General features: G+C 36.2%; 6 protein-coding genes and 1 long non-coding RNA gene across 7 annotated transcripts; 6 read left to right on the top strand and 1 right to left on the bottom strand.

Annotated features, from left to right (window-relative positions):
• Positions 1-1032: 1032 nt before the first annotated feature.
• On the top strand, positions 1033-5873 carry LOC123876534. The gene is made up of 2 exons (XM_045922842.1): positions 1033-1150; positions 1783-5873. Exon 2 carries the CDS (start codon positions 1783-1785, stop codon positions 4993-4995), a length of 3213 nt encoding a protein of 1070 aa, XP_045778798.1. The 5' UTR covers positions 1033-1150; the 3' UTR covers positions 4996-5873.
• A 2199-nt stretch (positions 5874-8072) lies between these two features.
• LOC123876380 lies at positions 8073-10760 on the top strand. The gene is made up of 2 exons (XR_006798340.1): positions 8073-8147; positions 10701-10760. It is a non-coding gene; the product is annotated as an uncharacterized LOC123876380 (long non-coding RNA).
• On the top strand, positions 8145-10637 carry LOC123876336. The gene is made up of 2 exons (XM_045922563.1): positions 8145-8447; positions 8697-10637. Exons 1-2 carry the CDS (start codon positions 8354-8356, stop codon positions 10607-10609), a joined length of 2007 nt encoding a protein of 668 aa, XP_045778519.1. The 5' UTR covers positions 8145-8353; the 3' UTR covers positions 10610-10637.
• Positions 10761-10811: 51 nt separating the features above from the next.
• LOC123876536 lies at positions 10812-13170 on the top strand. Its single transcript, XM_045922843.1, has 2 exons — positions 10812-10830; positions 11144-13170. The coding sequence occupies exon 2, from the start codon at positions 11524-11526 to the stop codon at positions 13168-13170; it is 1647 nt and encodes a 548-aa protein (XP_045778799.1). The 5' UTR covers positions 10812-10830; positions 11144-11523.
• A 2883-nt stretch (positions 13171-16053) lies between these two features.
• Positions 16054-19723, top strand: LOC123876364 (activity-regulated cytoskeleton associated protein 2-like). Its single transcript, XM_045922596.1, has one exon. It carries the CDS (start codon positions 18552-18554, stop codon positions 19116-19118), a length of 567 nt encoding a protein of 188 aa, XP_045778552.1. The 5' UTR covers positions 16054-18551; the 3' UTR covers positions 19119-19723.
• A 238-nt stretch (positions 19724-19961) lies between these two features.
• Positions 19962-22455, top strand: LOC123876345. The gene is made up of 2 exons (XM_045922572.1): positions 19962-20314; positions 21414-22455. Exons 1-2 carry the CDS (start codon positions 19962-19964, stop codon positions 22324-22326), a joined length of 1266 nt encoding a protein of 421 aa, XP_045778528.1. The 3' UTR covers positions 22327-22455.
• Positions 20170-22587, bottom strand: LOC123876352. The gene is made up of 2 exons (XM_045922580.1): positions 22455-22587; positions 20170-21313 (listed from the first exon to the last, which is right to left on the bottom strand). Exons 1-2 carry the CDS (start codon positions 22585-22587, stop codon positions 20385-20387), a joined length of 1062 nt encoding a protein of 353 aa, XP_045778536.1. The 3' UTR covers positions 20170-20384.
• Between the last annotated feature and the right edge of the window lie 1858 nt (positions 22588-24445).

Consider the following 24445-nt stretch of genomic DNA (forward strand, 5'->3'; position numbering starts at 1 on the left):
AAATTAAGTAAAGATGGTACACCACTCATAGATGTATATGGGTAAGGCCGATAAAAATGGATTATTTTATATTAGCTCCAGCGTCCGGTAAGTAATAAAATAAAATCTTATACGTTGCACAAAAGAAGTTAAGGTCACTTTGTTCAAGTCCTTTTGTCAGAGCTTCTACACGTGCAGTCTGTGGGTTGACTATACCCAAAAAACTATAAACGCTCTCCGAGTCCAGTATAATAACATCTTCAGAATAATGTTGGGACTGCCTCGATACTGTAGCGCGTCCGGTATGTTTGCGGAGAACCGTGTAGACGGTTTCTTCGCAATAATGCGGAAACGGATCGCCTCAATTAAAAGCAGGCTGGAGAGAAGTCCCAACATTATCCTGAAGGTGATAGCAGACAGACAGGACAGCGCTCTCAAAGCGCACTGGATGTCTGCATTAGTTAATAGGTATATTAATTATATTAACTAACATAGAATAAGTTTCTTACTAACATACATTACATTATAATTTAGTTACTAACATAGGTTAAGATGTTTACTAACATAATATTGTGGGCCTTTGTTGCTTAAATAATAAATAAATAATTAATAATAATTAATAATTATATATTACCTATAAAATTCTTTTTTCTTAGCTTTGTATAATAGTTTTTCTAATAGGTTATTTATACAAACATTCTCAAAACATATTATAATTAATTATTTTTCATAAAAATAATATGTGATCACAATATTTTCAATACAAAATAAAATGTCCCACACTCGCCCTGGGGCCATATGTATCAATTTTGAATTTTTGCTGTATTTGTATTTGACCATTTTAAAGTTCTTATGAATAAATTAATACCTATTCTACAAAATTACAGTATCAGGCAGGATTAGATAATAATCAAATCATAAAATTCTGGTACATTAACATCGTGTCCACGGATACTGATACTTTTAAGTCACGTATTTTATGTTACGATATTTTTTACTAAAACTTAGCATTTGAGCAGCAGAATTCATTTGTTTAATATGGCAACACCTTAGTCTACTTGTCTATGCTACGTTTTTTCACTCGTCGGCCATGTTTGTAGCAGTGAGCTTTTGTTTTCGAGTGGAATTGAGTCATTTTTGTTAGTTATAAATTGATTCCATCTGAATAAAGGTAAAACTGTATTCATTTACTATAGGAGACTTATTATTTTGATGAATCTAATGTTTGAAGAATAGCTAGAGGCTGTGTACGTGCTTTTATTCTTGTCGTTTAACCGTTAAAGTGAAAATGTTTTGACGAGAGGTTAGCTTTTATGTGACATTTATGTCACATTTTTAAGTAACGTAACATAAAAGTGATGTAAGGCCTTATTCATATAGAAACTTTAAAAAATAATTAAACTTATAATTATCAATTAGGTAAATAAAAAGTTACGTGCATTGAATGAAGTTAATTTAAAAAATCTTTAATAATTATGAATACTACTAGCGGCCCGCCCGACTTTGTCCGAGTACATATTAAAATTTTATCCCGTTGATCCTTTTGATCCCATTGATCCTTTTGATCCTGTTTTTCTTTTTGATCCCGTTACAAACCTAGTTCTGATTACAAACATACCAAAAAAAGAATCATCTAATTTGGTGCAGTCGTTCTAGAGTTATGCACACATTTTTGCGAACATTTAGGCGATTCATTTTCATTTATATATATATTTAAGTGGAATCGAATGAGCCTCCATGAGGCTATGCAGCCATAGTATACTACCTAACTGAAATTTTTGTATTTTTTTCCTGTACCTACAGATGCCACTTACACCTGCGGAAAGACAAAGAAAATACCGGGAAAAGCTGAAAAGAGAGAACCCTATCAAATATGACGAAATGAAAAAGAAGACTGCTGAGTGCGCTTTGCGGTACTATAAAAAGAAAGTAAGTCAATATACAGAAGAAGAAAAAATAGAAAGAAGAAAGAAATGGCAGGAAGAAAGGAAAAGACAAAAACAAGCTGATCAAGCAAAGGTTGATATTAGTAAGCCAGCAAAAACGCAAAAAGATATAGAATATAAATTACGTAGGAAAAATAAAGAGTTACAAAAAGAAAATAAAATATTGCGCAATAGATTCAATGCACTAAGAAAAAATTTTTATCGGCAGTCCAAAAAACTAGATGAACTAAATCTAGCATTCCTGGAATTTAAGAAGACCGAAACCAATCAAGAAAATCAAGAAACGGACAGCGACAGTGTTACACCTATGAAACAAACAGAGAGCTTTATAAAGGAAAATTTACCGAAAATTAACACACAACAAAAAGAAATAGTGAAAAAGAAGATTTTAGAACATAATGTTTTGGTAAAATCACTAAGGAACGAGTATAAAGAATCTGATGGTACACAAAAGAATACTATTAAAAAAATTGTAACTAACGATGTAGTGAAAAAATACAAATTAAAAACAAAACTCAAAAATACCCTAGGGCTCAAAAGTAACATTCGAACAAACAGAGACAGGAAAATACGCAAACAGAAACTATTCAATGAAATCAAAAACTTTTACGATCGAGACGATAATAGTCGTGCAACTGCTGGCAAAAAAGAATATAGAACAAAAAATAAAATAAAGAGACAGATAAGATATCTATTGGAACATATAAAAAAATTACATCAAAAATATGTTGCGGAAGGTGGAAAGGCTTCATTGAGCACATTCAAGAAATATAGACCGTTCTACGTACTCAAACCTAAAATCTCAGACCGTGATACATGTGCTTGTGTAAAACACTCTAATATGGCGTTCATGGTAAAAAAATTAAAACAGTTAACGATCCTCGAAAGCGATGACCTCAGTGAAATAACATCAAAATTTGTTTGTGATATAACATCAAATACTTGTATGTATGGCTTGTGTGAATCTTGTAAAGACAAAGTCATTATTACTGAAGATCAGATCAACCTGAATGAAGAAATTGTATGGCCAGTATGGATGTTAAAAAAGCACGAGTACTGTGAAGAGGGACACAAAAAGACAACAAAGAAAATGGTAAAAACGGTTAGAGAAGGAACTATACACGACTTGATTAATGCATTCCACTCTGATATGAAGAATTTTCTTATTCATTCGTACAATATATCACATCAATATAAAAGTTACAAATTTTGCATAGCCAACTTAAAAGACAATGAAACAGTCATTCACATAGATTTTTCCGAAAATTATACTTGCAAGTTGCATACAGAAATACAAGCTCTACACTTCGGAGCTTCTAAAGTGCAAATAACTCTGCACACTGGTGTTCTTTACATCAAGGATCATGATAGACCTACATCATTTTGCTCAATATCCCCCGCAAACGTACACAGCCCTGAAGCCATATGGGCTCATTTGACACCCATATTACAATATTTGAAAATCACATACCCTCAAGTCGACACACTACATTTTTTCTCCGACGGACCAACATCACAGTACAGAAATAAAAAAAATTTTTACTTGTTGAGCCAAATTGAAACGTACGGCTTTGAGCATGCCACATGGTCCTTTTTTGAGGCGGCACATGGAAAAGGTGCCGCGGACGGTATTGGTGGTGCAGTCAAGCGTACTTTAGACTCAAAAGTGGCACATGGCGAAGATATTCCCGATGCGAAAACCGCATATGAAGTCCTTTCTGAAAAGGGACTTATAAAAATGTTTTATATTCCACCAGAGGATATAAAAGTACTTCAAGAAGAACTAATAGAAAATCTAAAACCTCTGCCTAATACATTAAAAATTCATCAAGTAATATTTAAAGATAAGAATGCTGTGAATTTTAGAAACTTAAGTTGTTTTTGCAAAAATATGAGTGGCAAATGTGATTGTTATTCTACAAAAACACACAGATTTGAAATCAACAAAGACGCACAACCAAGAAACACTGTAAAATGCAAATTAAATACAATAAAGAGAAGTAAAGTTGGTACAAAAAAGAGAAGGGAAAGCACGGCAAGCACCACTGAGTCTGATTGTACTGAAATAGAATATTTAGATGACAGTGATGCTACACATTTTTCTGAAACTTATCAAGAAGAATATTTAGAATTAGACGAAAATAATCAAGAAGAATATTTAGAATCAGGTGAAAATATTTTGAGAGAAAGACAAGAAAAAAGAGCAGAAAAGGGTTCAGGTAAAACTGATTTTGAAAATGAAGGATTAGAAGTAAGAAGATTGGTAGAAAATATAGATGAAAAAATTAAAGAAGTACAAATTGAAAAAAAAACAGCATCTCAAAAAGGCGTAACGATTTTATCTGATATTCGAAATTCACCATGGAATAAAAGATATTTTGATTTGAAACGATGTGGTGGACTACAATTTAAAAAAGTGGACTCAAATTTTGACCTTTGTTCATTGAAAAAATCATTAGATGTTCCCATAAGCACAGAAAATATTGATCCATATAAAAACCCGGTGGCTAGTAGTTCAGGAATCAAGACTAAGACTGAAAACCAAAAGACTAAAGACTTCGAAGAAAACAGAAAAACATACTTCAGTAGTTTGAATAAAGGAGACCAAACCAAAAATATTGAAGAAGACTTTGAAGGAAAAGCAAGATATGACATAAAAGATTCTATAAAAACAAACGAAATCAAAGAAGAAGGAAGACAGAACTCAGGAGTAATTAGTATTGTAGAAGCTAACAAAAACGAAAATACCAAAGTCTATGATGAAAGTGATGTGAAGATTAAAATTAATCAATATGTATTAGTAAGATATTACATTCGCAAAACTTGGAAATATTATATAGGACGTGTAGTCGAAATACACACCAAAGACGAAGATACAAACTACACTATTAATTTTCTTAAAACTATAAAAAAACCCTCACTGAGATTCACTACCCCGAAGAAAATGGACACGGATACTGTTCCTTCTTTGTCAATAATTGTGAAAACTATAGAATTGAACGAAGAAGATAATAAAAAAAACGAATACCTATTAAAAGATGATTTTAATGAAACTTATTTTGAACTGTAAATTAGTTATCGTATATAATATAATGTGTAAGTGATTTCGTAAATTCAAAATAAGTAACTATTATTTCTTTTCTAAACAGCTATAAATAAATGATTGTGCAAAAAGGAGTTTTTTCTTATATTGGAGACGTCCCTTTACAAAACTTTTATGTTACTTTTAAGTTATCCAGCCACACACCTTTAAGTTACTTTTATGTCACATGAGGCCAATTTTACGGCCTTACCCATATGCCGATGCCTGTTGGTCCTCGCGATCCTATGGCAATAACTACAAAGCACTATCGGGCGCCGCAGCAATCGTAGGTCGCAGGTTTGGTGAAGTATTATATATAGGAATTAAAAACAAATACTGCCTAGTGTGTGCTAGAGCAGAGAAAAAACAACTTGCGACCCCAGAACACGTTTGTTTAAAAAATTACTCGGGTCCGTCTAGTGGTATGGAGTCTGAAATAATTTGTCACGGATTTGAAACATCAGTAGCGATGTACAACATTATATATGGCCGATTAATTGCTGATGGAGACTCTGCTACATACGCAAAAATCCTGGCGCGTAATCCGTACCCAAGTCATACTGTACAAAAAATAGAATGCAGAAACCACATGCTCCGCAACATGTGCAACAAATGGAGAACTTTAACTAAAGACACGAAGTATGCATTGTCTTACAGAAAAACACTGACAGAAGTAAAAATTATGAGTATCCGTAAGGTTGTTATTGCGTCAATACAAAAGTATAAATCTGAAAAAGATAATCCGGACGCAATAACAGGCTTTACAAATGGAGTGAAAACTCTATTAACCATGCTTTTGGTGACCATAGGAACTGTGAGTCCTATTACTGCTCGAAAGAAAAAGAGGCACAGAGCAATATGGAGATTACAGCCAACAGCTCCTGACACATCACACATCTACATGCCGAGCCTCACCCCACCTCCATCACCGCAGCCATCTCCTCACCGACGACGTGAGGGTGCGCGTCGAAGGCGGACGCTAACGCCGTTCGATCGAGAAGCTAGGGAGTTCGCGGCTATTGAACAGCGCCGTCTTCAATTGGAGGAAAGACGGGTGGCAAATGAAGGCAGAAGAATAGAGGCGGATAACAACAGAACCAATGTACTGAATCGCTTAGCAGATATTGCTGAATCATTCCTTCAGCACTATCTGCAAAGTAGAGGTCAGACTCAATAGTGTTAAGGATGCAATCTTAGGTGGATGCTAACTAACTTGGAAGGGGATAATAAGTTTATCCTCAAATTACCGGAACACTAAATTGCTTGGCAGTAGGCCTTTGTCGATCAAGTGGTAACTAGCCACAGCCAACTTGTACAAAAACTTTATGTTGATTCCTTGCTTTATACTTACTATTTTATGATACTTAAAATATTGCTAATTTTAGGACAAAAAAGTTTCACTCAAGTTTTAATTTTTAAAATAACACTGCTCCCTACTTTGATTTAAATTGGTCATTTGATTGTTGCCAAATTAATTATTGACATTCATTATTATATGTAGCATGTATGCTACTTGGTTGTATCTTTCTAAAACCAATTTTTTAATGAAGATTGTATGTAGCTACTGTCTTGTGATGTCACACTTCATTAGCGCTCTCTTTGTCTAACAGAAAACTTTAAAGCTATATATTTCCAAGACTAGTAAGAATAATATTGAAAAAAGATAGCCATGTGTTGTAATAAATAAAAACTTTATTTTAAGTAAGTATTGTATTATATAAAATATCAGGCTAATACTCAATTCTATTTTTAGTTAACTTCATTTTTATTCTTAAAAGAAATAAAAGAATTTAAACCTATACAATATCTTCTAATTTCTATATCCATCACACCAATTATTCATGCCTCAGATACAACATCAAATTAATTATTTATTTGCTGTGAGACTATATATTATTGTATACTAGAGGATGCCCGCGACTTTGTCCGCGTGGATTAAGGTTTTTTAAGATCCTGTGGGAACTGTTTGATTTTCTGTGATAAAAAGTTGCCCATATCAATTACAGGGATGCAAGCTACCACTGCACCAAATTTTATACAAATCAGTTAAGGATTTCAAATCAAAGAGTTCCCACGGGATTCCCAAAAACCCCTCTGGGTTTTTGGGATTCCCAAAAACCCCTCTGGGTTTTTGGGAATCCCGTGATTCCCTTTGATTTTCCGGGAAACTTTGATTTTCCGGGATAAAAAGTAGCCTATGTCTGTCCCCGGGATATAAGCTAACCCTGTACCAAGTACCTAGCAGACAGACACACTTTCGCATTTATAATATTAAGTATGGATTTTGATGTACAATGTTCAGTTTACAGAGCTACCTTTCTTAGTACCTATCTAGTATAAACAGGTAATAGGCTTACTATTACTTGAGTCAATGACAGAAATATTAGTACTAGAAGTACAGTTTGTATAATAGTCAAAAGACTGCTACAACACAACATGTATCTTGAATTAGATTATTATGCTTATAATGAAGCTACATGTTGTTTACATTTTTTAGGCAGATAGAAATTGTCTGCAATCATGCAATCAATTTAAACTTATAAACTTATTTAAATGTCAAAATAAATATGTATAGCATTTCCTTATTCGGTGTATTGGAGTAAGGAAGGGCAATAAAAATTTTCTATGAGTTTTATCATGTAAATACAATAACTTCTCAACTTTTTTTTTATAATGTACATATTTATAATTACACTGTCCCCAATCATTATGATTCCATTAGTGTTCATTTCTAAGCTTTCCTTTTTAAAACTAATAATTAGATAGGTACCTAGTCAAAACTTGCCCTTAAAACATTTATTTATCACTGAATGCTCCTCATAATTGCTCAAACAGGAGCCAAAGTCTCTACCTAATTGGTCAGAAATAATGAAGTACAGTTTTTTTTTACTGGCATTCATGGAGATTATGTTTGAGGTTGAAGACACTTTTGTGTTACTAGGGGAGACCGAGGGGATTTGAAACAAAGGTGATTTGAAACAGTACCGATTTCTCAGAATGAGAAACCGTTAGCGAATTGGCAACATCGCTTTTCAATCACTTCCCTCCGCCCGCTAACTCGTCAGTTCGCCACTATTACCAACTTAGGGTAATTTACCCTATATTTAGAGTAAAAATAATCGAGAAGGGTAATTTTAAGGGTATGAATTTTCCTAGGGTATTTTTTGGGGTAAAACAATCAATATCAATAAAAAAATAACTGAACTATTTCGTTTCCGAACGCGCCCATTACAAATTCCGTTTTGTGAACGCACCGATTACTTTGTGTCCCTCTCTAGTCTCAAGCTTATTTTATTGTTTGCTCTTTCTTTTCGTGCGAGTGTTTTGGTTGTTTTTATTGTAAAAAATGGCGTCATCGAGTGCTGGTGTTACGCGTTCAGGTGTAAAAAAGTATGCACAAAAATATTGCAAAGAATGGGAGTATGACCCAAATTTAAAAGGTGAGTTGAGTTTTCTTAAAGTAATAATTTAATTAATCTAATTGAGCAATTTGAGATTGTTAGTAAGTTAGTAGGTACATAATCATTAGTTAGAAGGAACTTTGTATCTTTGATTGTCTAAGGGTTGCCTGTTGCAAAATTTACCCACATTTTATGGATGGTGGTCCTAGTGATGGTGATGGACAACGATGATTGCATTTTACATACTTTTCGTGGTGTTGGTGTTAATGGTTTGTTTTTTTTTTCTAGATTGGATTTGTCCTGACCCCACTGGTGAAAATTATGCAAGGTGCAAATATTGTAATGTGACTTTAGCACCCCACAAGAAAGAACTTAATTATCACGCAAAGAGTAAAAAACACATGAAAGCTGTGTCATTAGATAAAGCGGCTAAGTCCTGCCAGCAATTGCCTTTTGTAAAAACAGTTTCAAAGACTAACAAAACTGCGGAATTAAAGATAGCTGCTTATATAGCTGAACATAGTGCTATTCAAAACGTAGATCATTTAGGTGAAATCCTGCCATCTTTAGATACGAAATCAGAAGTACTGGGGACGTTAAAAATACACAGAACTAAATGCAGCATGCTAATAAAAAACGTTCTTGGTCCAGTAATGATGCAAGAAATGATATCAGATGTTGGCGATGCTGCATATTCACTTATTGTTGATGAAACTACGGATATAACAACGGATAAAATTCTGTGCATTATGATCCGGTATTTTTCAAAAATTAAGCAGGATATTATAACAACTTTTTACAGATATATAAAAATATCTAAATGCGATGCAACAACCATCTATGAAACCATAAAAAATACTTTGCAAGAGGACGCCTTACGTCTTGAAATGCTGGTAGGAATTGGCCTAGATGGTACTAACGTAATGATTGGTGAACACCATTCTGTTGCAGCACTGCTGAAAAGAGACTTACCGGATATTATTATCGTTAATTGTACCTGCCATTCGTTACATTTATGTGCAGAGAAAGCTTCGGAAAGTATGCCCCGGCAACTGGAATTTTTTATTCGGGAATGCCATAACTGGTTCTCGTATAGTTCAAAACGTCTTGACGCCTACAGAGACTTATACGAAATTATGAATGAAAGTCGAGCTCCTAAAAAAATACCAGGATTTTGCGGAACACGCTGGCTAGCACGTTCTCATGCTATACGTACTTTACTCGACCAATGGGAGGAATTAAAGCTTCTTTTCATGATGGCTAAGACTGAAGACAAATGTTTCATGGCGGAAAAATTGTATGACATCATGAAATGCAGAGCTTACCATGCATATTTCACGTTCTTAGATGTTCATCTACGTCAAGTTACTAAAGTTAATTGCCTGTTTCAAAGTGACGATGTCGATCCAGCGAAACTTTTAGAAGACTTGTTAATGCTATTCAAAAGTATCCTGCAAATTATTGTCATACCTCGGAAGCTCGAAACTGTTACGGATGGAGAATATCCATCATTTGATTTTCAGGAGCATTTGATTCATGTATCAGCAATGCATTTTGGCTACACAGTTGAAGAGGCGCTATCGAAACTAGACAGGCGAGACAAAGAGGACGTACGTGAAAGATGCAAAACCTTTCTTATTATTTTGTGCTCTGAATTACAAAAAAGGTTGCCAAAACAGATCGCATTCCTTAAATCCATGTCGAAACTGTCTCCAGAAATAGCCACTTCTCAAGTGAAACCTACATTAGTTGAAATACTACAAAATATTCAACGGGCTGAAGTGTATGGTTCTAAACAAGAGATAGAAATAGAATGGAATAATTTGCAAAACAAATCTTGGGAAAATACGACGCGTTGTACTGATTTTTGGGCTGAGGTTAACCGGGACACAGATGCTGGGGGTAATAAAAGATTCCCTAACATTTCTAAATTAGCATTGTCTCTTTTATCGGCGCCTATATCTAATGCAGCTGTAGAAAGGGCCTTTTCTCTATACTCAGTCGTCAAAACCAAGCTTAGAAATAGGCTATCTCTGCCTATGATACAGAGCATAATGACTCTAAGATACAGTTTAAAAATATTTCACAAGTCTTGTGTTAACTTCACTCCTTCAAAAACAATGTTGGACAAATTTAATAATAGCATGTATGACAAAAAAGATAGTGATGCAGAGGATACTTTTATTGTTATGTGCGAATAATAAAATACCTACTAAGAATAAAATATAATGTGTTGTTTTATTTGTAAAGAACGAAAAAAATCATTTAGGGTAAATTTTTTATAAAACATAGATTCTAGGGTAAATTGAGACCAGGCCCGGGGTAAAGTGAAAACTTCACCTGGCAACACTGCAGTTCGCGTCAGTGGCGTAAGACGCGCGGTTATGGAGTTCTGCGTGCCATGTGACAAAAATCGAGAAAAGTAAGTTTTTAACGATTTTTTACGTTGGCCATATTTTGATAAGGGTTTTGTATTTTGGTTTAAGTTATATATGTTTCCAAAGCTTATTAACTAAAGATTCATTATATATGTTTGATACAATTGATTTCTGTGCATTTGCTTCTTGATTGTGGATTATAATATACAAACTGGGTGGATTTTTCTTACCGAGGTGATTTGAAACAGGCTGTTTCAACTCTCCTCGTTTTCAATTTTATACCAGACAGAGTAAATAAATAACGGGCAGAAGATATAAATGATGTTTTGGTGATTTAATTTGTTTATTTTGTTTCAGAATGCCTACTGATTATAAAAGAAAGACTGACAGAGGTATGGCGAGTCGCGAAATATATGATCTCGCAGCAGAAGAAGTAACTTTGCGACAGAAAAGTCTACGTGACGCGGCTTCAAGCTATAACCTGAACCATACTTCCCTCTACAGGTATATTAAGAAAAAAAAAAGCTTATGAAGCTAACCAAACGGCAACTTCTCCAACGGTTGGATATCCGGAAAAGACTGTTTTTACAGCTGCAGAGGAGAAGGTACTGTGTGAGTATCTTTTAAACTGCGCTGCTGCTAACTTTGGCCTTAGAACTAAGGAAGCCAGAACTTTTGCCTATAGGTTGGCTGTAGAATATAATAAAAAAATTCCTTCTTCTTGGACTAAGCACGAAATGGCTGGAGAGGTTTGGCTTCGATCTTTTATGAAACGTCATCCTGTTCTTTCTCTGAGACTACCTCAACCTACAAGTATCGCTCGAGCTACGAGTTTTAATAGAACAAACGTGAAACTTTTTTTTCAAAATTATACCGCAGTAGTTGACAAACACAAGTTGCAAGGGAAGGATATATGGAACGTTGACGAATCTGGCATTACAACTGTTCAGAGACCAGACCGCGTCATTGCCCGACGAGGACAGAAACAAGTGAGTGCCATGACTTCCGCAGAGAGGGGAACATTGGTTACTATAGCACTAGCAGGGAATGCTCTTGGGAATCACATACCCCCCATGTTCATCTTCCCGCGGAAACGATTTAATGACCATTTTATTCGCGATGGACCTACTGGATCAATTGGCACTGCAAATGGGTCAGGGTGGATGCAAGAAGAAGACTTCTACACATTTCTTAACTTTTTCAAAGACCAAATAAGGCCATCAAAAGAAAATAAAGCACTATTATTATTAGATAACCACGCTTCACACACAGCCATTAAAAACATCGAGTTCTGCAAAGAAAATGGCATCATTCTATTGACGTTTCCACCTCACTGCACCCATAAGTTGCAGCCGATGGACAGAGCCGTTTTTGGTCCAGTGAAAAAGGCAGTTAACACTGCCTGCGACAATTGGATGCGGTCAAATCCCGGAAAAGTAATGTCCATCTATGATATTCCTGGCATAGTTAAAACATCGTTTGACATAGCCGTCACGCCGCGCAATATATCTTCCGGATTCATCCATACTGGACTTTGGCCAGTTAACACTGAAATATTCCAAGAAACCGATTACCTTCCGAGTCAAATTACTGATCGACCTTTGGCAACTTCCGTTAGTCCTGGTCCATCTAGCTCTAGCTTAGTGGGAATTTCAAGAAGTGAAGAACTCGCGCCATGTCCTACTTCTGCCACAAGTGAGGAACGTCCCCTTAGAAACGATATATTACATGATTCTCGTACACCAAGTCCATCAATCTTAAATTTACCAGCTACTCCTCCTCAAATCGGCTACGAAACAGAAGACGTACCCAAGTCTGCAGAAAACCCTAATAAGAATTCACCTGAACTGACGATATCTGAAGTAATGTTTAATAGTATCACGATGCCTTCGACCACTGAAGATATAATACCTGTAGCATCTACATCACGACATACTTCAGTGACAGCAATTCCTTTCTCACCTGAAACTCTTAGACCCTTGCCTAAAGCCCCACCAAGGAAAGGTAATCAAACAAATAGACGCAAAGTGAAATCCGCTATTTTAACAGACACTCCCGTAAAGGATGAACTAGCTGCAATCGAAGCAGCTAGAACTGCTAAGAAAAAGGTGAAAAGACCTAACTTTGAAGAATCAAAAACAAGAAAGAAATCAAAACCAGGCACTAAAACCAAAAAGATCAAGACTGTCAAGAAGAGAGAACAAAAAGGAAGCGAAGACAGTGCAGAAGAAGAGGAATCCTATTGCCTTTGTTGCTTAGAGCCATTTTCAAACAGCAGGGCCAAAGAAAAATGGGTGCAGTGTCTAGAATGCCACAACTGGGCTCATGAAGCTTGCACTGGTGGGGAACTTTCTTATGTTTGCCACAACTGCTTGTCAGATTGATGTTTTTTATTTTATTAATATTTCTATGTTTGACATTAATTGTGAGATTATTATTATATATAACTTAAATATTTAAAAGAAATATTGATCAAGACTGATTGTAATACTTAATTAAAGACTGAAAATTAATGATTATTTTATATCAACGATTTAGAAAGTAAAACGTTTTGTTTATCTGATTTTAATTAATGTTACGAAATGGATGTCATGGTACTTTTAACTATTTTAGAAGTTGATTATTTGTCTTAGACCTGTAGTTACCTACTTAACTGGTATAGCAGTGCAAAATTATTAATAAAAACTTTTTTTTCGTACTTGAAAGTTTAATTTTAATAAATACCTTAAAATCATATCATCATTTATATTTTACATCACATAAAACCTCTCAAAAATCATATGTTTCAACTCTCCTCGACCCCTGTTTCATCTTACCTCGGCATGAGGGGAGTTGAAACAAGCTGACTTGTTACGGTTAAGTCAATTTTTCACCACAATATTTAACGTTTACAATTTCTACATGTTAGTCATTGGCACGTGTAAAGAATGACCTATCTATTGATACTAATATCATACGATTACTGTCTTTAATATTTGATGCATCAAACAAAATGTGAAAATTGTTTCAAGTCCCCTCGGTCTCCCCTACTACATTATAGAACACAAATTTACCGACTAAAAACAAACAAGAAAGAAAACAAACAACAAAATAATGCAAAAAGCCAGTAATAATCACAAAAACTTTACTCGAAACCACTCAAAACAATCCACTCAATGCCATTTATTTCGTTTTCTACAGGGTCTTGGCGTTCGCTAGAGTTTCCATCAAAGCAATCGCTAACTATCGATGACGCTTGTCAAAAATGTCACTTTGGCTAGCAATTGTCGACACTTCTCTAGTGAATTGTCGTTCGACAGTTGTCGATTCGTACGATGGAATCGATTAAACTAACATTGTCTAGCAAATTTCGATTCGTTTCTATTAGACCACGTGACATTTCGATAGCTAATGTCAACCCCATACATTTTTGGACTTTTCTATTAGCGATATCGCTAATAGAATGTAACTTTCTCTAGGCCCTCTGGTGCAAAAGCATCGAGTTACTCGGCACCGAGCTTGGATGGAGCAGTATTCAAAAAGCAGCTAAAGCAGGTAAGGCCCTTCGAGGGTCTGCTTTATCTTGGTTTGAGTCACGGGAGTCCGAACAAGGTAGAAATTAGAAAAATTTTAGCAAAGATATTGTTGCATTATATCCTGAAAAGAAAAATCTTTCGGAAAAATTATCAAAGGCTGTGTCGTATTCGCCGGATTCAAGTAATACGTATTGTGATTATGCAAGACAAAAGTTAAGACTTTTACAGAGTTGTAAGATTAATTTTTCAGAAAATCAATTAATTGAGCTTGTGTGTGGGGGTATTCGGGATATTCGGGGGTATCGGATATAAATTCTAATTGCTTGTTACTAATGGCGCTGTAAATATAGTTAGTTGCCTGTATGTCTTTTTCACGCCAAGCATTATCATCCGTCGCACAAATATCTCGTTTCGTAACTTCTAGGCATCCTTAAAATTGTAGAAATTTCAATATTCTAACCTTCCAGTTCGTATACTCCGCTCCGTCGAACACTCATTTCTCATCGCCATTTTGACAATCTCCACACAGGAACTTTTCACTAAAAAAAACTTTGTCAACCACGGACTGCTACCATGTTAATATTTGACTTTTCTGATGTTACTTCTTACTTTGTTTATAATATAAACCACATTATTACTTTATTCATCTTTATTTAATTAAAATATCTATCAATCAACTCAAACTTATATTTTTACATCGTACCAGGGGGGAGACACTTTCATACAGTTGGATAATTTATAAAGATAATACTGCCATCTGTTTCTTGGGGTCAGAAATTTTTCCACAAAACAGTATGCAAGAGCTTCAACAAAGGGCACTATATTTTAGATTACCCATATCTATAATTTACTACCATTTTGGTATAAATCTAAGACTATAAAGTTAATAAAAATATTTAGTTTGTGACTAAAACACATAAAATACAAATAATAGAAACACATTATAATTTTCAAAGTTACTTAGCAAAAACTAAGATAATTATGAACAAAATGTAAAAGGCTTGTTTATTTTGTATTCTAATTTCGGGTTAATATTAATGAAGAATCGGGTTCCAAAAAACACATTGATGACCTCGGCTCGTCGGCTCCGTCTAAACAGATGCTATATCTTCATCCCTCCCTATCAGAAACCTTCAACACGTACCTTATTTACGACAAAGGTCCATTTATTGTCTACGTATCTCGTGAAGAGTCCGACCCGTCTGCGGGTACCACTATTCGCGCAATACAATTTGGTCAGTTTCTCCATAAACATAGGGTGAGTTTTATAATTAATGGTGGTATTAAAAATGCAGGACGAAATAAGGTGTCTGTTGAATTCGCAACTAGTAAGGCGGCAAATGACTTTCTAGTTAGTCATATTCTAGCAATGACTAAATATAAAGCTTATATTCCTACTTTTAATATTACCCGAATGGGATTAGTGAGAGGTGTCCCCAGTGACTGGCACCTTGACGAGTTTGTGGAATCGCTTGAACTCTCCGCTGGATGTGGGGAAATACTCAAAGCCAGACGCTTGAATCGTAAACTAGTAAATGAAAATGGTGTGACCTGGGTTCCGACCCAATCTGTAGTATTAACTTTCCGTGGTCAAGTCCTTCCCTCCAAAATTTTTTCATACCATACCTCCCTGCCTATTGAAATATCATAAAAAATACTGTCAAAACTCGTAACAGGTCTAAGCTGTAGAGCTGCAAGTTTTCGTTGATAATAATGTCTTGCAAAGATAATATAAAAATAGTTAAAAGAGGTAGAGGGAAGGTTTTATTTTGTACGGTACGGGTCATCAATTTTTTAAAGTGTGAGAGTATCGCAATGGCGATACCTATTGGCGATGTAAAAAATTCAAACAAAAATGTCGTGGATCGGTAACTGTTTCGGCTGTAAGTATATTATTTTTTACTACATTAAATTATTCTTCTTCTTCTCAACTGTTCTCGGTGGTCAGAGTAGTCGTGGTTATGTATATCTGTGACGCTCTTCTGTCTTTCACTGCGGCTCTTGCGATCTCCCTCCAGCGGCTCCTACAGATCGCAATGCGAGAGTACTCGTCAACGGGGGAACTTGTAGCAGCTTTTTACGGTTCCATACCAAAACAGAGCCTTATTAATGTCACTCTGCGGCCTATCTGTCCGTCTGTCTGTCTGTCTGCGTATCATATCATATAACTTTAAATATACCACGCGACGGAAAAACAATTTTACTTCAATATTTCAGCATTTATTTCAACTTTATGTAAATAAATATTATGCTTACATATACACATCGTTTCATTTTTTGATTTAATTTAATCAGTTTCCTCAAATTCCCCTCACTATCTAAGTTCAACTATTTATTCCCACTAGTTCAACGGTTGAACTAATCAGTTGAACTAGTGGGAACGAGCGCAATTATATTACTCGCATAAATTCTTGCAATAATAATTATTAAGTAATGGACTTCGTCAACGCGGAGAGTATGGTTGTGCAACAGAAACCTAGTAGATTAGTACGCAAAATATGGAGAGTGAACATCAACTCTCAGCCATGCAAAGCAATAAATCTAGATGTATCACCATGTGCCGATGGGTGGTAGAAATTGTAAATGGGAGAATAAACTTGATTATAAACTTCTTCCACAAGAGTTTTTTAATCGTGCTATGTCACACGTGATGGACGATTTTAGAATTGAATGTGCTCTTACTAATAAGTTTCACCCATTGATAGAAGATCGTCCAGAGAGTATTTGGCAATAGCACGACAAAGGCTGAATATAGAAATTCACCTAGCCGATTTCATTATTAGGGAAAATGTTGATAGACGGCGCGCTACCTTTACAGCATTGATGGTAATATACCACAATTAGCAGACTTCCCCAAACTTGAGCTAGTATGTAGTGATTCATAAATCTAATCACTAAAATAGAATTAAAAATTCAAGTTCCATTACCTAAAAATGTCCTTATGAACGACATCTAGCTATCGTGTAAGGCATTACTTTAAATAAAACCACAAGAAATCAACGCCGACTAGTATCAAATAGCGGAAACCTAAAACTTCAGTGTCATCTGCCGGAGAATAGCTTAAACTAAACATAAATCAATAAATAAGTTACTCATATACACTAGCGACATCCGACCAGGGTCAGTCAACTTTGTAGGGATTGGTTGGTTCAGACAGGTGGGTTTGTTATGGGGTTCTCAATATAGAAAATAAAAATAAAGATCCTTTATTACAACGGCAGCACCAAAGCTTTGAGATGTCATACTATACTATAGTCTATACTTGTCATTTGAAAATTCGAATTAAACGGTTTACAAGTTTGTTTATCGTTTTATCGTTTTAACATTTTTCTTATTTCTTGTGGTTTATCATTTAAAGTGCGTCGAGTTTAATGTTTTCCTCCGCCTTTAATAGAGAGTTTTAACTACCTAGACTAAGTTAAGATTGTAAACCATAGCTATCCCAGCCAAGCATATTTCATTCTTCTGTGATCTACTTGAATGAACTGACCTGATGAAATGAAGGCTTTGACTTATTACAATTATTTTCTTATACATTACAGGTACTCCATGCTTGTTTTGAGGCTGGCATTACCATTGCTGCAACAATTTGTGACATGGATGAGGTGAATAGAAGAGCACTTACACAACTAGGTGCATCAGTTGAAGAGCCATATTTCAAGTATAAAAATAATGAGATTGTTGCACAATGATACACCCTATCTGCTCAAATGTTTTAGAAAAAATCTTAAATATGACATACTGTAACAACCCAACCTAATATTATTAGTTCTTAAGAGATGCCAATAGATGGCGCTAGTCGTATACTATGTCGCGTTAGCATTCAATAATTTGCTCAAGTATAGGTATCTGCCTTGTAACATCGATTGTCATTCCGAAAGCCACCTGTACTCGGTACGCTTAGCTTAGAAGGCGCTTTGGCCCACGGCCGAACACCCTCGAACTACATACCGCAGCACACATTGGTTACGGGCGACTTGCAAGCATCGTGCCACGCGCGATCTTCTTGTCGTTCCACTCGTGTCAAACTCAACCTCTGTACTCGTCAATAAACGCTATCTGTACACCTCGGAGTTTTAGTACCGTCCCAACGTCGCCCGTACACTACAAGTGGCGCCCAACGGCAAGAATCCGCAACGCTGGACGGCGAGAAAAAACGCAAAAGCTCCGCTTCGCAGCCGAAATTCGTAGTGACGCGATCAGGGCGAACTACAACTGTACGTGCTAGGACTCTGAAAAACACCGACAAGATGCCATTATCTGACGAACAATTCAAGGCGCTTCTAGCAGCGGTTGGAGGAGGCAGTAAGAAAGGATCCTTCGCGACGTGCACCATTTCTTACGAAGGCGAAAGGGATAGCAACACCGTCGAGGCTTTTCTTGCTGCAGTATCGGTTTTCAAGCAAGTGGAAAAAATCTCCGACGAAGATGCAATAGCTGGCCTCCCGCTTATTTTAAAAAAGGATGCGGCAACTTGGTGGCAAGGCATCAAAGAAGGAATCACTGAATGGGATGACTTCAAAAAGAAGCTGCGCCACTCCTTTGCTCCTAAGAAACCGGCATACAAGATCTATCAAGAGATTATAAATGTGAAACAACAATACGATGAGGCCACAGAGAAGTTCGTAGCCCAAAATCGAATGTTGTTAGCTCAACTACCAAAGCCAGAACACACGGAGGAGCAACAGCTCGATATGGTTTTTGGTCAACTTAAACTGACGATTAAAGAAAAGGTGCCTCGATCGTCAATAAAAACATTCGACGATCTATTACACAAGGCCCGTGCAGTCGAAGAAGTTAATAAGGATAAAGATTAATTTAAGGAGTTCGAATTTTAAAAAAATTCGAATTAGTTCGAATGACTTTTCAAACTTCGCGCCACAATGAAGTTTCCAAAGGGTCCCACAAGTGGCGCTAGTAGTCTTACTTTGTAACCACTTTTTTGTAGGTTGTTGTCGTTCTTCTCCGCTAGGAGTATAAGTATTCTGTGCATCCGACGGTCAAAAGCTTTTTATTCTGGAAACATCTATAAAAAATAATAAGCATTTCCTGCGACTGGAATATTCCAGATTACTCCACATTTCCGGCTGATTCCACATAAATAGCCGAACTCTCAAGTCCGTGCGACAGTCTTAATTAAATTACTTGCAAGCACTATGCAAGAGTGCTTCGACAAGGCTTATCTAATTAGTAAACAGTGGGAAGTGAAGTGTGTGTGATAAACCCTGTAAAAGGTTGGTAACCGTGAATTAATTAGTTCTAATTTAGGCTATTTTTTTAGTTACTTGTAATTAATTTTGATTTAACCTTAGCAGCAGAAATCATTCGTCATTTTACTTCAGCATTGTATTTATCAGAACAAAGTAGCATGGGTACGTGTCGTCTTTATATACTAATTACCAAACATCCTGTATAATTATTTGCCTAAGGCTGCCAGTCCACCAGAGCGGAGCGAGGCAGCGGAGCCGAGAAACGGACTAATGCGGAGTGGAGTTGCGTACTGTGACTGTCCACCGGAGCGGAGCGAGGCTGCGGAGCGGAGTGAGGAAGTAATGCGGAGCGGAGTTGCTGTGTTTTTCAATATGCGGAGCTAGGCAGCAAGTACGCGACGAGTGATTTCGAGCTCCCGGCGTGGGGCGATTGGTTTAGTTCTACGCGAAATGTCAGTGATAGCAGACATGCCATCGAAAAAGTTGATACATTATTACCTTACATTGCTTGAGGAAGAAGAGTTGGAGTCAGAAGAAGCCGAAATACTTACCATATACCATTTGAACAATTCTATGAGGAAACATAGATTTTGGTTAAGAAATCATATCAAACATCGTTCAGAACACAGTGAATATTTTACTTTTTTCCAAACAGCTGATGAAGAAACTTTCGAAAATTCTTATAGAGTTTCAAGATGTACTTTTTATGAACTTCACTCCCTGATTGAACCATATATTCGGAAACAAGACACAAATTACAGAAATTCAATTAGTAGCCGTGAAAGATTAGCGGTGTGTTTAAAGTAAGTACACATTTTAAATCAAAGTAACTTTTATTTTTGCATACAGTTATAGAAGCCATGTTATATTAATTTAAAAATCGTAATCTGTCTCAAAATTGACCGCATTTTCATTGGGTTCTGTTGGCTCTGCTGCAGATGTTTCAATATCCTGGGTTGTTGGAATTTGTAAAGCGCTAGGATTAATGATACTAGTGTTAATATTATCTGAAGCACTAGGAATATTGACACTAGTGTTGGTATTATCTGAAGCACTAGGAATATTAAGACTAGTGTTGATATTATCTGAAGCACTAGGAATATTGATACTAGTGTTGATATTATCTGAAGCACTAGGAGTATCGATACTAGTGTTGATGTTATCTGATGTAGGTGTTGAGCCTGTAGAATAACCATAATTATTCGGAGAATACCAACTATGTTGAAGATTACTTTCTTCAGCTGACATTACCGCATTAAAGCAGGTTTTTTTAATTTGAAGTTGAAAATAATACGGCAGCTTTTTTGTCGATGCAGCCAAATTTAAAAAAAATAAGTCTATTTCATCGTATTTATCACTGGCTGACATCATGTTTTTAAGTTCTATCCGTTCTCGTTCCAACACTTCGCGGCGTTCTTGATTTTTTTTTAAATAATCTAGAATTTCATCGTTCTTTCTTTTTTTGGATGTTGATGGAAGAGATTCCGAAGCTGTTGGATTCTTAGGATCATCGGCAAAAGGAAGATTATTTGAATTTGATGGCAAAAAATTGCATGATTCCCGTGAACTCTCTTCAATGGTATTTGGCGGATTTGAAGTTTCGTTTACTGAGTGGTCCAGGGGCGTAAAATTTGTTGACCGGTCTCTGTTACTCATGTAAGGCAATAAAAATGACATGGCTTTTTGATATTTCCATTCTTTTCGTTGTTTTCTAGCCTGTCCACTCCTTGTTGCATTTTGTCTTTTTAAGGCATCCCGATGGTTATCTCTCAGTTGTTTCCATCGCGACTTGGCAGTTGTAACTGAAACAATCAACAAACACAAAAATGTATTACATGGTCTATTTATGACAAAAATATTACATCACTTACGCGAAGTACAATTAAATACGTTTTTTTTTAGGTATTTAGCAACCGGCCAGTCATTTACAACGATGGGAGAGAATTTTAGAATTGGATTGAAAAGTGTATCAAGAATTGTTGAGGAGGTTTGTGATGCTTTATGGAATATGTTGCAACCTCTTGTCATGTCACAACCAACAGAAAACGACTGGAAAGAAATCGCAAAAGATTTTGATGAACTATGGCAATTTAAAAATTGTATAGGTGCTCTTGATGGCAAGCACGTATATATCAAGGCTCCCTCGAAAACCGGGTCCTCGTTTTTCAACTACAAAAAGAGATTTTCTGTAGTATTGATGTGTTTAGCTGATGCCAAAAGGAAAATCATAATGGCTGATGTGGGATCTATGGGAAGATTTTCTGATGCAGGAATTTTTGATAACAGCATTTTCGGAAAGAGTCTAAAAGAAAAGAGATTGAATTTACCTCAGCCGGTACCATTTTATCAAGGTGGAGCAAAAATGCCGTTCGTATTTATAGGAGACGAAGCTTTTCCATTAATGGAAAATTTTATGAGGCCTTACCCACGTGATGGACTTAACGCAGAAAAAAAAATTTTTAATTACCGATTATCAAGAGCACGTCGTATTGTTGAGGCAACTTTCGGTGTATTGACGAGAAAGTGGTGCGTGTATCATAAAGATTTTGAATGCAAAATAGAAACAGTTGACAAGGTAATAAAAGCAACATGTGTTTTGCACAATTATTTAATTCAAAGACAACCTAATTATATAAACAATATTGAAAATAACATGGAGCAATCATTATTATCAGTTGGTGATATTATAGAAACACAACATTCTAGTAACGATGGTTATCAAGTTCGTGAAATGTATTGTTCATACTTTAATAATCAGGGGAAGGTACCATGGCAAGATACTCGAATTTTGAAAAGAATCTATAATAGTCAGTGATGTGAGACAGATATAGATAATTTGGCCAGCTGCGGACATTATTTAGGTATTATTTTGTTAAATAAAAAAAAAGATATCAATATGTACCTACTAGAAGGTATTATAGAATAAAGATACATATTATTTACCATCCGATATGTTTGTTTCAATGATAATTTGGTCCCACGCAGCATCTTTTGTTTCGTTGCATTTGTAAAATTCTGAAGATGTGTTCCAAATGCACGGAAACTTTTTCACACTTTCAATAAGTTTTTCATCCATTATCTTCGGTCACATAAGCACTGGTCGGAATACGGCGGCACACTGCCGGCGCAAAGTGCGCCCGCGCCCGCACTCGCTTCCCCGCTCCGCATCCCCGCACGTTTCCCCGCTCCGTTTCCCCGCTCCGCTTACCGGTTTTATATGAAATTTTAAACTAGCTCGCAAGTCCCTGTCCACTTAAGAGGAGCGGAGATTTTGTGCAATCCTATTGGTTAATATTTCTCCGTTTCTCGGCTCCGCTGCCTCGCTCCGCTCTGGTGGACTGGCAGCCTAAATATATGTATTGAACCATATCAGCTTTTAATTTCTACCTACCTGTCACGCCTAACGCGACAGTGGCGCCCATTCTACAAATTTTCAATTTTGTGATATTTATTGTGGAATAATTTAGTGCCTAATCGAAGTTCAACCCACAAGTTCGAGATCGCACAGCTCTAAAATACGCTAACCGTAATTAAGTGTGTGGATACGGGTATATTTTAAAATTTTATGTAAAAATTTCAGGATACACTACGTGTTTGTATATTTTATGCAATTTTTCTCTTTTATGTGTTTTTAGGATTTGTAACACAGTTACCACCTCTTATAGTGTTCCCCTTCACACACATTCACAATGACTCATCCAATAAAGTATCTGTCTCTCCAAAAGAATGAACTCGAATATGAAGTCACAGTCCGTGGAAGTGTTCCCGGCGATTCAGTACTAGAACTCCGGAAACAAATAATTAAAATTTCCGAAAAAATATTAGCCGAAGGCATACTAGAATCACATTTAGACCCCTTAGATGACCTAAAACAGACCAACGAGACGATGACTATAGCTGCCGCGAATATATCCACCCTAAAGTCAAAATTCGAGCAAAATATGTACCTGCGTACCGAAACACTTTTAAATCATTTATATTACCGTATCAGTCGAATTAATCCCACCTCTAGTACCGCGGAAATGTTCAAAACCACTTCCAGTAACTACAAAATCCTACAAAAGGACTTAATTAGTTCAGGACGGAAAACAAACATTAAAACCCCGACACCGGAAAAAGGCGAGTCCACAATTACAACCGTGCCGCGTGAAAAAATTATAATTTCAGACCTTACTAAAATACGCTACTCGGGAAAAACTTGCATCCGAGCATTTATTCAAAGGGCCGAGGAATTCATGATAACCAGAGGCTTAAAGTAACGATAAATTGTTAACGTACGCATACGAGATACTTACCGACGACGCGTTACATTGGTTTAGAGGCGTAAAAGACAGCATTTAAACAGCTGGAACGAACTGACTTGTTGAAAAACGTATTCAGTACTCCAGATTATGACTACAGACTACTAGAGGAGATACGATCGGGCACACAGGGCTGTAGGGAAAACATAAATATTTACCTATCCATAATGCAAGGCATGTTCTCTAGATTAACCAAACCTATTAACAATGAGGCAAATCAAGAAGTTATACCACACAATATTCGTCCGGAATATGCGAGTACATTAGCTTCCGCGACCACAACCACCTCTATAGCTACCAGACACTTTGTCACAATTTTGAGATAATTAATTCAAGACTAACACAACACCACGAACCTCCCAAGTTACACCATGACACCATAGCACCAGAATTCGCATACAATAGGCCTAGCACATCTTACACTCACAACTACAACACTTACAAAAATAATAGCCCATTTAAAGCTAACAGTCACTTTAACAAGGAAAAATTACCTAAAAAAAACTCACAATCACAACACATACCCCAAGTTACATCAATCACCTCTAAAAACACTACAAATGGTACGAAACAACCATTTTGTCCACGCTGTAGGGTCACTACTCACCAGCTCGGAGAATGCAGATCACCTCA

This window comes from Maniola jurtina, chromosome 21 (genome assembly GCF_905333055.1).
Source record: "Maniola jurtina chromosome 21, ilManJurt1.1, whole genome shotgun sequence".
Lineage (NCBI taxonomy): Eukaryota > Metazoa > Arthropoda > Insecta > Lepidoptera > Nymphalidae > Maniola > Maniola jurtina.

Bases quoted from the DNA above. Each gene is read 5' to 3' on its own strand.
- LOC123876352 (XM_045922580.1), bottom strand. From the start codon at position 22,587: ATGGATGAAAAACTTATTGAAAGTGTGAAAAAGTTTCCGTGCATTTGG. The intron at 21,314-22,454 runs GTAAATAATATG...TGATTGTTTCAG, and splicing joins TGAAACAAACATATCGGATG to TTACAACTGCCAAGTCGCGA.
- LOC123876536 (XM_045922843.1), top strand. From the start codon at position 11,524: ATGGCTGGAGAGGTTTGGCTTCGATCTTTTATGAAACGTCATCCTGTT.
- LOC123876364 (XM_045922596.1), top strand. From the start codon at position 18,552: ATGCCATTATCTGACGAACAATTCAAGGCGCTTCTAGCAGCGGTTGGA.
- LOC123876336 (XM_045922563.1), top strand. From the start codon at position 8,354: ATGGCGTCATCGAGTGCTGGTGTTACGCGTTCAGGTGTAAAAAAGTAT. The intron at 8,448-8,696 runs GTGAGTTGAGTT...TTTTTTTTCTAG, and splicing joins GTATGACCCAAATTTAAAAG to ATTGGATTTGTCCTGACCCC.
- LOC123876534 (XM_045922842.1), top strand. From the start codon at position 1,783: ATGCCACTTACACCTGCGGAAAGACAAAGAAAATACCGGGAAAAGCTG.
- LOC123876345 (XM_045922572.1), top strand. From the start codon at position 19,962: ATGTCAGTGATAGCAGACATGCCATCGAAAAAGTTGATACATTATTAC. The intron at 20,315-21,413 runs GTAAGTACACAT...GTTTTTTTTTAG, and splicing joins AGATTAGCGGTGTGTTTAAA to GTATTTAGCAACCGGCCAGT.